Here is a 14,835-nt window from a genome sequence, read left to right as displayed (position 1 = left end):
TTGCGACTTTTGAAGGCATTCGTATAGGGTTTTTTAGTTTTATTGTGCAATGCTAGGATAAAGGACGTTTTTTCAGTTTGACACAATTGTTGTAGCCGTGAAATATGCTTAACGTATTTAAGGAAGTAATAAAAACGAACATTTTGTGAAAATGAACATTTGTGTTGCGGTCAACAATCAAGTTCACGCAATGCGAAGAATTCGATACGGTTCGAATTTAGTTAATTTACAAAATGAAGTTTAATAGAAAATAAAAGTAAAATTAATTTGAAACTTGAGCGGAGAAAAAGTGTTCATTTAACCCATAAAGTGTGAGTGAAAGTAAATATGTTCTACATATTATGTATGAGTGTGGGTGTATAAATTAAATTGTGTGAAATTTACTTAAATAACTACATGTAATACAAAACATATATTGAAGAAATCTTTCATAATTCAAAAAATTATGTAATATTAAACAACACTTTTCTTGTTAATTTCTAATAAACCACACATAAAATACTTAAATTAAAATTATTAAATATTATCAATTTAATTCGTATTTACACATAAAATCCAAAGTCGTAATTGAAATAATACTGCATTTGCACTTAAACTCTAAAGTCGAGATCGAAATAGTTTCACAAGATTTTCTACTGTTCAAAATTTCTTGATAATGAAAGCCTTTAAGAATAAAATAGATATAATAAAGTGTTGGAAAGTAAAATGTAAAAGCGTGTTATGCACGACTTAAAATGTAATAGATTATAGATAAGATACTGTAAACAAAAATATGTTTAGTGCATACTAAACATTTATTCGGGATTAGAATATTACGAATATGTAATACATATTCGTAGTATTTATTTTTTATTCCAAATCGAATTTTTTATTCCAAATCGAATATGTATTTTGTGTAAAATTCAAAATTGTTCTCAAAGAAAGGGTTCTAAATTGATGTTCGAATAATTTAGTTGGGCTCTGTTATAATTATTAGTTCACATGGAACATTATGAGAGTTTAAAACGTGCTTACGTCAAATTTGGAACTTGACATTTAGTTAATAAGTATCAGTTATGAAATTCTAATTTACCTAATATACCTACTTCTATATGTGTTCATACAGAAACATTTCGGATTCTTGAAAAGAATCTTCTTCTTCTACTTCTTTAACCAGTTTTGCGAAACATTATTGTGTTTCTTAAATATGTCGAATAAGTTCTTCAACAGTAGTTATACACAAAGAAACCAAAAAAAAAAAAAAAAAACGCAATGAATAAGTTGTGTTGTTGTTGGTTATTTATTAAAGCATGAAAAATATATTCTTTTTTAAGAAATTTTTATAGTGTATATCTTTATGGACAAATTTTGCTGATTTAGGAAACTTCTCGAACAGAATTATTAAAGATTTGGATCCCGAAGATATCTGTGGTCTTTAGAGAACTGATTTCAACACACACGCGACTCCGTTGGAAAATTTTATTTTGGAAATGACTAACTTGGTGAATGGTATAAGAATTTACATAGAATTGAACTTAACGAAGTGGAAAATTGTTTGTTTTTTATACGAAGAAAATATAGTAAAAAGCAATAAAAATCGTTCAGTATTCCTTAATTCGATTAACCAAAAATTTTGAATTATCCGATCATTAAGTTCCTAGCATAGAGCCTCAAATAATTATTTTCGAATTAACCGAATAAGGCAAAAACACGAATAATTTCTTACCCTTACATGCATACATACATAACCAAGGACGGCGATACCTCCACATTCATGGTTTATCTAAACACTCCAAAGGCATGTGGCAGTTTTGTCATTAGTTAAATGTTAAAAATGTCCAAATATTTAGCTTTTTATACCCTTCACCTTCGTGAGAAGGGTATATATAAGTTTGTCATTCCGTTTGTAATTTGTATAATATAATTTTCCGACCCTATAAAGTATATATATTCTGGATCCTTATAGATAGCGGAGTCGATTAAGCCATGTCCGTCTGTCTGTTGAAATCAATTTTCTAAAGACTCCAGATATCTTCAAGATCCAAATCTTCAATAATTCTGTCAGACATGCTTTCGAGAAGTTTCCTATTGAAAATCAGCAAAATCGGTCTATAAATAACTGAGATATGGGTAAAAATCTAAGACTGAGAAATTGAAGTTTTCATTAGTTTTCTTATTACGTTTACAATTGTCTTCTTCTTTTTTATAAAACATGCATTGTTTTGATAACAAACACTGACGTTTTCTGTTATTTGTATGGCCACACAGCGAAGTTAAATCTTGTACTCAAAAACATCAAAGGGGATTAACATCAGAATCCATTTATTTTTAGATTAACAAATCTGATTATTTATTGGCATTTGATTGCCAACTTAAAAACCCGCTCTAAGTGTGTTATATTCGATTATGCCCACCATCAAACCGTATGTAGTAAATGGAATGCTTGGGTTAATTATGAACCGACCCTCCTAAAATTCGGTATATAGTTGATTTTTGCTCGTAAGAAACTTACTTATATTGAAGTTCAGCGCTAAACTTCACTTTTATGGTGGATATAATACCGTGGTGGCCAGAAAGAGAATGTTTAAAACGCATATGTTGTAGTGCAAAATATAAAAGAGAACATAAATGAAAATATGTGTGCTTTGCACTGAAAAAATTGTATGTTTATACATATTTGTGTTATTCATATTATTAGTATTATAAATGAATTACGGAAGAAGATGTATGTTTTGTTGTATTTATCCGTTGATGAAAGTATGTATTGATGAACATTTTGATGTAAAAATGTGTTGATGTATGTACATATGATTGTATTGATATATGTATATAGTTTGTTTATGTATTAAATGTATCTAATAGGTATTCAAATGATTAACAGTCGATCGTCTAAAATTAAAGCGATTAATTGCTTGAACAAATAAAAATAATTAATTATACATATGTATGTCTAATAGATCTTTCTATAAAAAGTATTCATACATTAATTTGTAATGGCTTTTGAAAATATTCTCTGTGTATTATTTCATAAGAGAGCCACTAAATTAAATTGTTTTTGTTTTATGTATACATAGTTTGTTTTGTTGCTGAGAATATTCGTATTGCGTGTGTATAAGTGAGAAAAACACATTGCCCGCAAGGGCATGTTTGGTCGCCAATGATATAATACCAAACAAACCTTACATATAAGGAATAATTGTGTAAAATTTTCACCTTCTAGCTCTTTCCGTTTGGACTCTATCGTGCTTTCAACAGGCGAACGGACAGGTCGTCTTAGAATTTAATAAGGACCAGAATATATATACTATTGTGGGTCTATGATCAATATTTCAATGTGTTACAAACGGAATGACATATTCAATATACCCCCATTTTTTTGATGGTTGGTATAAAAAAATAAATGACAAAACGACTCTGCTGGGAATAAGTACTTAATTACTCAAAAACACTGTAGAATTTGCTTTAAATGTTTTGACATATCCCAGAAGTACATTAAATAAAATTTAGTAAATTTTGTTTTATATTGGAGCAACTATACCCAGCAAAAATTTACTTTAAAGAGTAATGAGTTAAATATCTAATGAAAACACTATTCACAATATAATTATTGGAGGAAAGTACTTAGCACGCTTACACAGATGGACATCTCTGACAATGTCAGTTTAGAAACTATGAGTACAGTTGAAAGAAATGTTTCAAAATTTGTCGTTTGAAATTTTTTTCTTTTTTGGGCATCAAATAACTTCATTATCAAAGCATGAACAAAATTGTCCATTTTCTAAACTGGACAAACAATTTTTTTTAAATTAATATTTTTATCCAATGAACCCTATTTTATATATTACTCTGCTGTTTATTGAGGAAAACTGTTTTTACGGCATACGGTTAGATGGCAGGTATAAAAGATTCGACATAGCTTAATATAGCACTCTTATCTTTTAGGTTTGAAATATATTTAAAAAATAATTTTTATATCTAACATATCCCAGAAAAATTAGACATAAAAATTAGCAATCTTTTTCAATCTGTTGCACTTGTATTAAAACTAATTGCCTTTGGTACGACTTGATAAAAATTCTCTTTATGGGGTCGTGTTAATGGAGTCGATTCAAGTGTCTCGGTTTTTTGAAACGGTGTAAGACATACTTCATCTGATCTTCTTACTATTTAAACCACTTACATCCGACCAAAAATGAAGTCTATTTTGGAGCTACTCGACCGCTTACAGGAGAGGGTGAAGGTACTTGTCGGTGACAGTAGGGTATCCAACTGTACTGATTTACTGGAGCGCCGTCGCAACGTGGAGTGTATTTCACTGTTGTTTCGAAACTACAATATAATGTATTACTCTGATATTAGGAAACTTATTCCCGATACCCGTTTATTCTTGCGTAACAAATGTCTTTCTGCAAGAACACACCCATTAGTGCTAGATTGGCCAGTGAACCGCACAACACACTTCAAGGAAAATTTATTCTTCAGCCGCACTGTGGAATACACCTTCTACAGTGGTATTCCCTGCCACTTTCGATGTAAGAAGATTTGAATTAAATGTCACAAACACTACTTCCTATATCCTCCTTCCCACTACCTATTTTCCTAGTTCCAACACAATACTTCGCATAAGTTGGGATCATCCTCTGAGTACTAGTCCAATAAAAAATGGAGAATTTCAGATAGCTAAATGAAAATTGGTACTTACCTTCTCCTTTGCTTACATAGTAAGGGATTTAAAATCACCGGAAATATTTTGTGCGCTAAGAATGTCTTGCTTAATATGCATCGTAATTGAACAATATTCCCACTAAATTTTAATTTTTTTTCTTTATCTTTAAATATTTATAAAAAAAATTAATTTTTAAAAGAGTATCACTATGTTCACACAAATTTTTAAATTTGTTATCAATGTATGTATTTACATTGCAACAAAGGTTTTTACTTATTGAATGAGATACAAATTAATAAAATAATGAATCGATTTCCAAAGATACCAATAGACGTATTCCTAGGGCAAATATTTGTGCCAAATTTTATAAAATAGCACTGATCTTCAAAAAAGTTTTATTGCGATCTTTTAAATTTGTATGGCTGATTGGGATAGATATATTCCTAAAATCAAGTCGTTTACGTCGATTTTGCAAAAAGATTCGGCGCGAATTCTATGCAAAACCTCCGGTTTTCGTTTAACAAAATTTTATTCAGTCGATTAAAATATTTGCTGTATAAATTTAATCCCGAATCCCGGAACTTTTAAAAATTGATTGATTTGACAAAAACAACAACTAAAATAAGTAAAATTTATAATATGTATGTCTGTATGTATATAAGTTATCACTTTGTATTTGTTTTTCTTTTTATAATATTTCTTTAAAATAACTACAAATGCGACACCTGCTCACTTTAGACTGCTTGCTAATTTAGAATTTCTAATGAATATTTACTTGATGATATATACATACATCAAATGATGCCTTTTTACGAGGCATATTAAAACATATTTTTTGAAATAACTCCCAACAAGTAAAATGAAATAACACCCAAAACATTTTACATACAAGTAGGGACTAATTTCATATGAAATAACTACCAATTTATTGGAACTTATTTTATTTTTTATGAAACAACTCCCAATAAAATTTTTTGTTGAGAATTATTTAATTTGGTTGAAAAATTGGGAGTAATTTCATATGTATTGGAAGAAATTTAATTTTTGCACATCTTGTTAATATTGGAAGTTTTTTCATGCTTGTTTGGAGTTGTTTCATTCTTGTTGGTATTTATTTCATTTTTCCAAGTTTGAGCGAAAGGTTTTTAAACTCTGGGGTATTTCCAACACCGGCTTTGCTTTTTTACAAAAAACAGTTCCAACACCGTTTACAAAAATAAGACTATAAGCAGTTTTTAATCTGGAAGTTATATTTAAGAGATTAGGGTTTGCTTATCTGATAAATGTACTTCTCAATTTATAGTAACATTTTCGTATATATAACATTTTTTGACTCGAATTTTGTAAAGTGTATAGCATATACCGTTTCCAAAGAAATTAAATGAATATCTTTCTTAGGTTATATATTTTATTTATTTTTCAACTAATACATACTCACGACTTAGGTTTTTGACAGCAGATTTAGGTACTGTCATTCTCAGTTTCATTTCTATGTATATATATTCTATGGTTCTTACCATATAGTAGTATATAGACAAAACTGATTGTCAAGAACTTAAGTCTCCTTTAAAAGACCTACCTGGTGAGAATGCATTAGTAGAAGCACAAAAATAAACACAGTTGTTTCAAAGTAAATTAATAAAGTAGCGAAATCTCTTGTTGTACAACAACATCTACAACAAACACATGTATTTAAGAAAATTTCCTTTAACAACAAAGTGAACAAAACATAAATATAAAATATTACTTTTAAGTTGAAAATATTAAGGATATAATTATATTATTATATATTATACAATTTATAACAGTTTTAAACTACTTTAAAAACACTTTTAATTCAATTTTTCAACTTTTCACAAATTTTAACAAATTGCAAAATACAATTTAAAAATGGCGACATAAACAATGTTAACAATTTTCAAAACAAACTTTGACAACTAATTTTATTTTTCTATAGAAACTATAGTTAAAAAAATAGTCAGCTGTTCAAGTGATGCTACTTTATTAATTTACTTTGAGTTGGTTGTTATTTTTTCTGCACCACTATAGTGGGGAGGGTATTATACGTTTGTGCTGATGTTTGTAACACACAAAAATATTGGTCGAATAAGACATGTCCGGCTGGATGTAAATCTTGTGCGCAAGATGCAGGCCGCAATTTTCAAGATAATTTGATGAAATTTTGATCAAGCATGTTTTTTGGCACAGGGACGAAGCCTATTGAAAATGGTTGAAATCGGTAAATTATTTCGCCCTTCCCCATACAAACGTCTAAAATACAATTTGTATCGTAATGAAACTCAACAAAACTAACTATTATTTAAAAATATATCCTTTTTCAAATTTAATGAGGATCCTTTATAAAGCCTCATTTATAAAATTTTGTTTTTTATCTATATATTGCTGAAATACTTTGGAATGAAGGTAAAATTCAACATACATTGTATTTATTTTAGCACCTCATAAACATTAAATAGAAACAAGTATGAATGTATAGTCGGTATAGTCAGTCAATATGCATGTTAAAAATGGGGATTATTTAAAAATAAAGCATTTGATTTGTTTTTTAATTGACCTTTATTTCAGAATATTTTTACTTTTTTGGCAAAAAAGGTTTTTTAAAGGAGGGTTTAAAGGGGAGTAGGGCAAAATATGGCCCTATCCTTATAAATGTTGGTAGGGGAGTTAAGTCTACTTCAATATTATTTATGTAGAATTTAAAAATGTTTGTAAGTGAATTTTGACCTTAAAGTCATCTTCTGAATGGGAGTTTGTATGAGGGCAAAAATCTGTAGTGTCATTTAAAGTTCTATAAAACTAAGTTTTGTCGACTTTTGTTGACATAATAGATCATTTAAACCTATTTAGGGGGATACGGTTGTATGGGGGCTAGTCGAAATAATAGACCGATTTTAACCATTTTACGCTTCGTCCTTGGGCCAAATGAAGCGTGTGTGGAAATTTCATCCAATTATCTTGAAAATTGCGCACAAGGTTTACATGGACAGCCAACCAGCTAGATGGACGGACGGACAAAGTTTAATCGACTTAGAAAATGATTCTAAGCCGATTGGTATACAATATTTGTGTATGTTACAAACATCAGCACAAACCCAATATACCCTCCCCACTAAAGTGGTGTCTAATTTTACTCCATTTGGAATTAATTCGCTTATATGTTTAATTCGGCTTTAAATTTTTTAATGTACCATTCTTAAGCTAAAATCCTTGGATTTATATTCCATTGACTTAATTCCTAATATAATTCATTCATTGAGCAAGTGTGAAGAAATGGTTATTTAAGTTCTTTAGTATAAACAAATAACAAAAAAAACTAATAAAGAAAATACGAATTCGTATAAATTTGTATATAAAAATATATGATAATTTAATTAAAAGCAAAAGACATTTTACATGCAAATAAACTTTGTTTTGTCCCGACGGAGCCAATCAGCAATTCAATCAAACTGGAGGGCGATAAACGTGAACCTATCTACAAGTACAAATACAGGATGAGTAAGTTTATCAACGGTTATATTTTTATTATTATTTTATTTCCATGCATATTTATATCCTTGCACGCATACTTACATACATATTAATGGTGAAAGGTTGACACCACGTAATATGGTGATACTTCTAAAAATCTTGAAATTTATACAGTGAATCAACTAAGTTTTTTTCCTACATTTTACAGAGGATTTTACTTTCTATTTGTAAATAAAGTGTGAAAACGGGTAAAAAGTAAATTTATACTTTTCAATTGAAAATAAAGATTGTGTAAAATGGACCACAGAGAAAAAAGACTAAAATACACGCAGAAATATTAAAAAATGCACTAGTGGTCTTTACAAATTTTTAACTGCTAAAGGAAAACGACTTGTATCATTGAAACCCTCATGACTCCTCCTCAAAATCCAAAAGCGAAATAATAATACTTATGTGTTAATTTAAAGCTTGCTTGGAAGAAAAAACTTAATTTAAAAATTTAAAAATAGATGTGGGTTTTATTACAATTGGTCTACAAAACCAATATTTTTTAGGTAATACATATACTTGTGTATATGTATTTAGAACCCAATCGTACCAACACTAAATACTTCATTGACTTAAAAATCAAAAAAATATGGTTGACTAATATTACGGTTTTACTTTTTATGGAAAAAATTGATATATAAGATATTCTTTCAAAAATTGTTCAGATGAAGTTTTTCCTTAAATTTTATCAAATTTTACATAGGAAAATTACTTAATTGATTCACTGTACATTAAAGTGTTTAAAATAATTAACAACTTTAATTAAAATGTTTATTATTTGTAATTGTCCAATTAACAACCGGTCTTGTATTTTGTATTTGGGAACAACCAATTGTATTTTTATTAGGGTTCTATAGTTGAAACGAAAAGTCGACTTTTTCATTTTGTTAAAAGGTGACTTTTAGACTTTTAGTATTTTGTAAATAGTCGACTTTCCGACTTTTTTTTTCGCATTTTTCCGACTTATCGACTTTTTGATTATTTTCGACTTTTTTTACTCTTTTCGAGTAAAATAGTCGGAAGGCTATTTTAGAGTTTTTGACTTCTTTTACACTTTTTTAAAATTTTTGACATTTTCTACTATTTTCGGCCATTTTTTTACTTTTTTCGATGTTTTCGGGATATTTTAGAGTTTTTGATTTTTTCCACTTTTTTTTTAATTTTCGATTTTTTTACTATTTTCGACTTTTTAGGTTAGGTTAAATTAACCTGTCGACTTTTAGACTTTTTCGAATTTGCTTTATCTTCTTTTTCGACAAAAAGTCGATTGTTCGATCATTCGAAAGTCAATTTATAGAACCCTAATTTTTATGTACTGTTAAAAGTTAAAAATTTAAGAAACAACACCTTAAATATTTATAAAAATATAATTAAATTCAAAAACTAAATATAAAATAAGTAAACAAACTATTTGATTTTTTGTGCTTTTTGAGTTGCTAAAAACCATATCTATTGTCTTTAAACGAATTTTTAGCGTTTTATGGTAATTTGGCGATATAATTGTCATGCTTCTTTTCTATTAAAACTATTTTTAAGAAACTTTTTAATCACTTTCTGGTTAACAGTTTTTTAAATCAGCCGATAAAACAAACAGTTAAAAGACGTTATGTACCTATGTATATCAGAAATTTATTGTACAGCCAGGATGTACGATAACTTCTGTACACAAATTTTAAGCTTTTTTAAAACTTTTTGATGATGTAAAAATATGATAAAAAAATTTATAAAAAGTTCAGCGTTCGGTCAAAATTAAGCCGAACACCAAACAATGGCTGTACCTAACTTTTTATCGAACGTTCGGTCGGACACCAATGATTACTGTGTTTAAAGCAAGGGTGCCAAAGCCCTATGCACTTGGTACACTTTTGTTTGTGTAAATACGCGTAGCTATAAGCAGTGTGTTTTCTGTACACTTGTATGCGCTAAGCACTACCAATAATGCTGCCAGATAAATTTCTGGAAAAAACGTCAAAATCCCGATAAAAAGAAAAAAAACGTCATTTCAAACTTTTAAATTCGTCAAAAAAATCGGAAAAATAACAAATTTAATTATTGAGTAGTAGTTTTTATTTTAAAAGTAAAAGAAAACATAACAATTCAATTTTATATAGTCTTTTATACTATAAATACATATATAAATGTTTAAAGTAAATAAGAGATCACAAAAAATATAAAATAAAGCACAATATGTATTTTACAAATAAATTTCTTAATTAAGCATATTTATTAATTCTGGTTTAACAGTAATATCAAAACAATTTGAATTATTTAGTTTTAAATAATCTTTTGAATAAAGGATTCCTTCAATAGATTTATTTTCTAAAGAATTTCGTAACTTTATTTTATTTAAATTGACTTGGCTAAAAATTCTTTCAACGTTTTCAGATGAATGGGGCAAAGTCATTATATTTTGAATAAATTTTGTCACAATAGGAAAAGTCCTTTTTATTTCAGAAATTTTTTTCCAAAAACTACATAAATTAATTTCAGTATGAGCAACCAACGATTTGAAATCTAAAAATTTTAATTCTCGGAATTTAGAATCTAAAGTTTGCTTATCATTTTCATCAATAAAATGAGGATATTCTTTAAGTATTTCATAAAATGAATCACTACACTTTTCATTTATAATATTATTGTGATTGATAATACTTAAACTCTTTAAATTATTTTCAAAATCAAACCTTTTTAAAATTTGGTCACACAATTCAATATAAAAATTAATACAATTATTAACAATAACTAAAACATCACTATCACTTAGGTTTAATATTGATAAAATATCTTTGGCATATACTCCCAAATAAACTTGATTATATTTTAAAAAATTGTTTGGGTCTTTATAATTAATTAAATGTATTTCATCACTTTTTAACAGATCATATTTTATAAAATTATTAATGATTGTTTTAAAAAGCCTTTCCATTTGTATGTGCATGTTCTGGATTTCTGCATTTTTACTTTGAAATAAACGATTTATGTTATTAATAACACCAAAAATATATTTTAAAAATGATGAATAAATTAAATTTGTTTCTTTTAAATTTTCAAAAATTATTTTAGAGGTGTCAATATTATCAACGTTAGCCGCAAAAGAGAAATATATTTTTAAATATTCATATAGTTCTAAAATACGCACCACAACCGCCTCCAAAGATAGCCATCTAGTTTGACTAGGGTGTAACATTTTTGTGGGCTTTAACTCTAACAATTTTTGGATATTATTAAATTGACTACATCTTTTAGGGCTATTAGACAAGTAATTAAAAATATTTCTAGTTAATGTTTCAACTAAAAATGGCAACTTAAGACACGATTATAGGGTTGCCAGATTCCGATTCGCAAAAAGCTGTACATTGGGCTTTAAAAAGCTGGACAAAACAAAAAAAGCTGGACATAAAAAATACTGAGAAAATGCTAATTTTGGTTTTGTGTAAATAGTTTCACAGTCTGTTCTATAGTTAGGGTTGCCAGATTCCGATTCGTAAAAAGCTGGACATTGGGCTTAAAAAAGCTGGACATAAAAAATACTGAGAAAATGCTAATTGTGGTTTTGTGTAAATAGTTTCACAGTGATACACCAAAAAATGCAGGGGTTCTCATATACCAATTCCGTTTTGCTATAGTCCACAGAGTATGAATATATTTTTAGTTTTCCCCGATCACTTCGTTAACCTACTTAGAGCAAAAGATGTGAAAAAGCTCCATTCAAATTTTAAAAATCATAAGTACGTAAGCTGTACGTAAAGAAATTGACCATCGCTCGCAATAATAGGTCTTTTCGCGTACTTTCCTGTAAGAAATATACAATAACTTTATGATAGAGAGTAATTTTTAATTTACTCTCAATCAAAAAAATATAAAAAAAAATATATACGCGAAATCCAATTTTTGGTTTATAAACAAAGAAAACACTAAAAACAAATAATTGTAACTTTGATTTTTCCTATAAATAAATGGATATTTAAAGTTAACAAAAAAAAGTAGTATCATTAAAATATATTATTGTTTTAAAACTTTATGATACAAACATATTATTAAAATAAAAATTTTCCTGACAAATAAACGCTTTTAAAAACTAATTTATGATGAATAAATTTAAAATAAATATACTTACAAATAATTTTTTAATATTCGTGTGTTAATAATTTATATATTTCTTTCAAAAAATTTAAAATTTACCAAATTTTTGATTTCTTTGGTTTGTTTACATATTCATAAATCAAACATATGTTGTAAATATAAGTTGGATATTTTTTACTGGGGAAAAATATTCAGTAAAATCAAAAAATTTTCTATCAACTCTCTTTTACTCTCTCGTTGCAAGATTGCGAAAGTACGCAAAAGGAATCCAATAACAATTGTTGCAAATTGTTACAAATGATCGTGTATGCGAACAGACCTAATATTTATTACGACATTCAGCTGTTCAAGTGAAATTTGGCGGGGTCATCAAAACTTCTATAAAACTTAGTTGTGCCGTATTTTATCGATATATCTGTATATTTAACGTAATTATGAGCTCAGAAGCCATTTTCGGGGTGTTCTGTTCTATGGGGGCTAGGTGAAATAATGGACCGATTTTAACCATTTTCAATAGGCTTCGTCCTTGGGTCAAATAAAACGTGCGTGCCAAATTTCATCCAATTATCTTGAAAATTGCGACCTGTACCTTGCGCACAAGTTTTACATGGACAGCCAGCCAGACGGACGGATATAGCTTAATCGACTCAGAAAACGATTCAAAGCCGATTGGTATACTTTAGGGTGAATCTAGGATGAATATTTTTGTATGTTACAAACATCAGCACAAATCCAATATACCCTCCCCACTAAAGAGGTGTGGGGTATAATTATTGCAGTGTACTAAAAATATTTTATTTAGCTGGACAAATTAAATTTTAGCTTGAAACTGGACAAGCATCATAAAAGCTGGACAATCCAGCCAAGTCCAGCCAGGCTGGCAACCCTACACGAGTATGATGCGCATAGAGCTAGGGAGTGACAAATGCATTTAATGACAAATAATGCAGGAATGTCATTGTTAAGTAAAGTGGCAACAGAATGATTTTTTCCCGTCATGACTGCAGCCCCATCAGCCGCAAATCCAATCATGTTTTTTTATAATTAATATTATTTTGTTTAAAATGATTTATAATAATATTGTAAAGGCTATTAGCGTCACATTGATTTACTTCTGACATTCCGAAAAAAGATCATGTATTTTAAAATCGATGCATATTTTAACCACTAAGCATAATGATTTCTTGTTAGAAATGTCGGTAGATTCATCCACGCACAATGAAAATAAATTATTTCTTAGTAATTCACATACATTCAACAACTGTATTTTCCCAATAACGTTCTTTATAATTGCATTCGCTTTAGTTCGTCCCAGTGTAACATTTTTAACACAATCAGAATCCGAAAATGAGTTTCGACATACCTTGGTCAAATGATCACTAATTAAAAATGGAAGATTATGTTCCACTATAAAAAATGCCTTTTGAACATATATTTTGCCTTGGAACAAAACAATCATTTATTTTTGTTTGGCTATCAAAAATTGTGTTAACTGTAGTTATATGTTTTTGAGTTGCAGCGTGAGACAGCAAATCTGATTTTCTAGAAGAAACTTTAAGAAGTGAGTTGCACTTGTGTGTTTATGTTGTTTTTTATTTGTGCCCAGCCATTAAATTCTGGATCTTTCAGCCAATCTTCCCTTAATTTTCTTCTTTTTCTTTCAGGTAAAAATTTTAAGGTAAAAATCGTCATATCGTCAATTTGCTATTTTTGAAACCAAAAATCGTCAAAATGACGATAAATCGTCAAATCTGGCAGTTATGACTACCAATGCGTTGTTGTTGTTCTTTACTGTATAAAACAGCGTTGCGCGTTCATATTGTTTTAATTACGAAGATTTTCGGCAATTCACACGTATCTACCGGTTCACACTAGGAAACTTTTTTTTGGGAAACTTTTGATTTTGCGTGAGAGAGAAAGAATATCATTCATCTCTCTCGCGGTACGGAGTTTCTCGTACTCGGAAACTTGTTTTGTTATTCTTCTCATTTGTACAACAACAAATCAATGCAATTAATACGTAGTTTCTGAAACAAAAGTTTCTATGTGTGGACATTAAGGAATCTTCAAAAGAGAATTAAGAAAAATTTCTCAACAAAAGTTTCCTAGTGTGGACCAGTCTATATAACCCGATCCAGGGATGGAAAAATTGGTACGATCGTAATTTTTTTTGATACTATGTGATGTTGAAAAGTACCGTGATACTCCCGAGTGTTATTTGATACTCTCAAAATATCTTTAAAGCACTGTATAATATTATTCAAATTTTAAATCTTGAATTATTGTTTTTAATGTTTGGCACATATTTACATTGTTCTCAAATATGAATCAACTATATGTTCTTAAAACACGGCTAATAAAATTATAGAGTAATGGAATTAGAAGATGTATGTTTTACAAATTACCTTATTTCGAAATAGAGCCGGAATTTGTTCTTGTTTCTATCTTGATTGGCATTTATAAATAATACAAGATACTTATTTAAATTTTGCTAAATATTTGACTTTAAATCAAATGTTTTCCAAATGATTGAAACTCAATTCATATCTAATATAAAATGATATATTTTC

General features: G+C 28.5%; 1 protein-coding gene across 3 annotated transcripts in view; it reads left to right on the top strand.

Annotated features, from left to right (window-relative positions):
- Positions 1-14,835, top strand: part of LOC111680239 (synaptic vesicle glycoprotein 2B-like) — a 132,260-nt gene that overhangs the window by 61,199 nt on the left and 56,226 nt on the right. For 2 of the 3 annotated variants that reach the window (XM_046949837.1, XM_046949835.1), the window contains exon 2: positions 7,928-8,161. In XM_046949837.1, the coding sequence (XP_046805793.1) occupies positions 8,158-8,161 (4 nt within the window). In that variant the 5' untranslated portion in view covers positions 7,928-8,157. Of the gene's footprint in view, positions 1-7,864; positions 8,162-14,835 lie in introns of all 3 variants that reach the window. The other variant, XM_046949838.1, reaches the window with a different exon arrangement.

This window comes from Lucilia cuprina, chromosome 4, assembly GCF_022045245.1.
Source record: "Lucilia cuprina isolate Lc7/37 chromosome 4, ASM2204524v1, whole genome shotgun sequence".
In the NCBI taxonomy this organism is placed as follows: Eukaryota; Metazoa; Arthropoda; class Insecta; order Diptera; family Calliphoridae; genus Lucilia; species Lucilia cuprina.
This window is presented reverse-complemented; position numbering and strand designations above follow the sequence as displayed.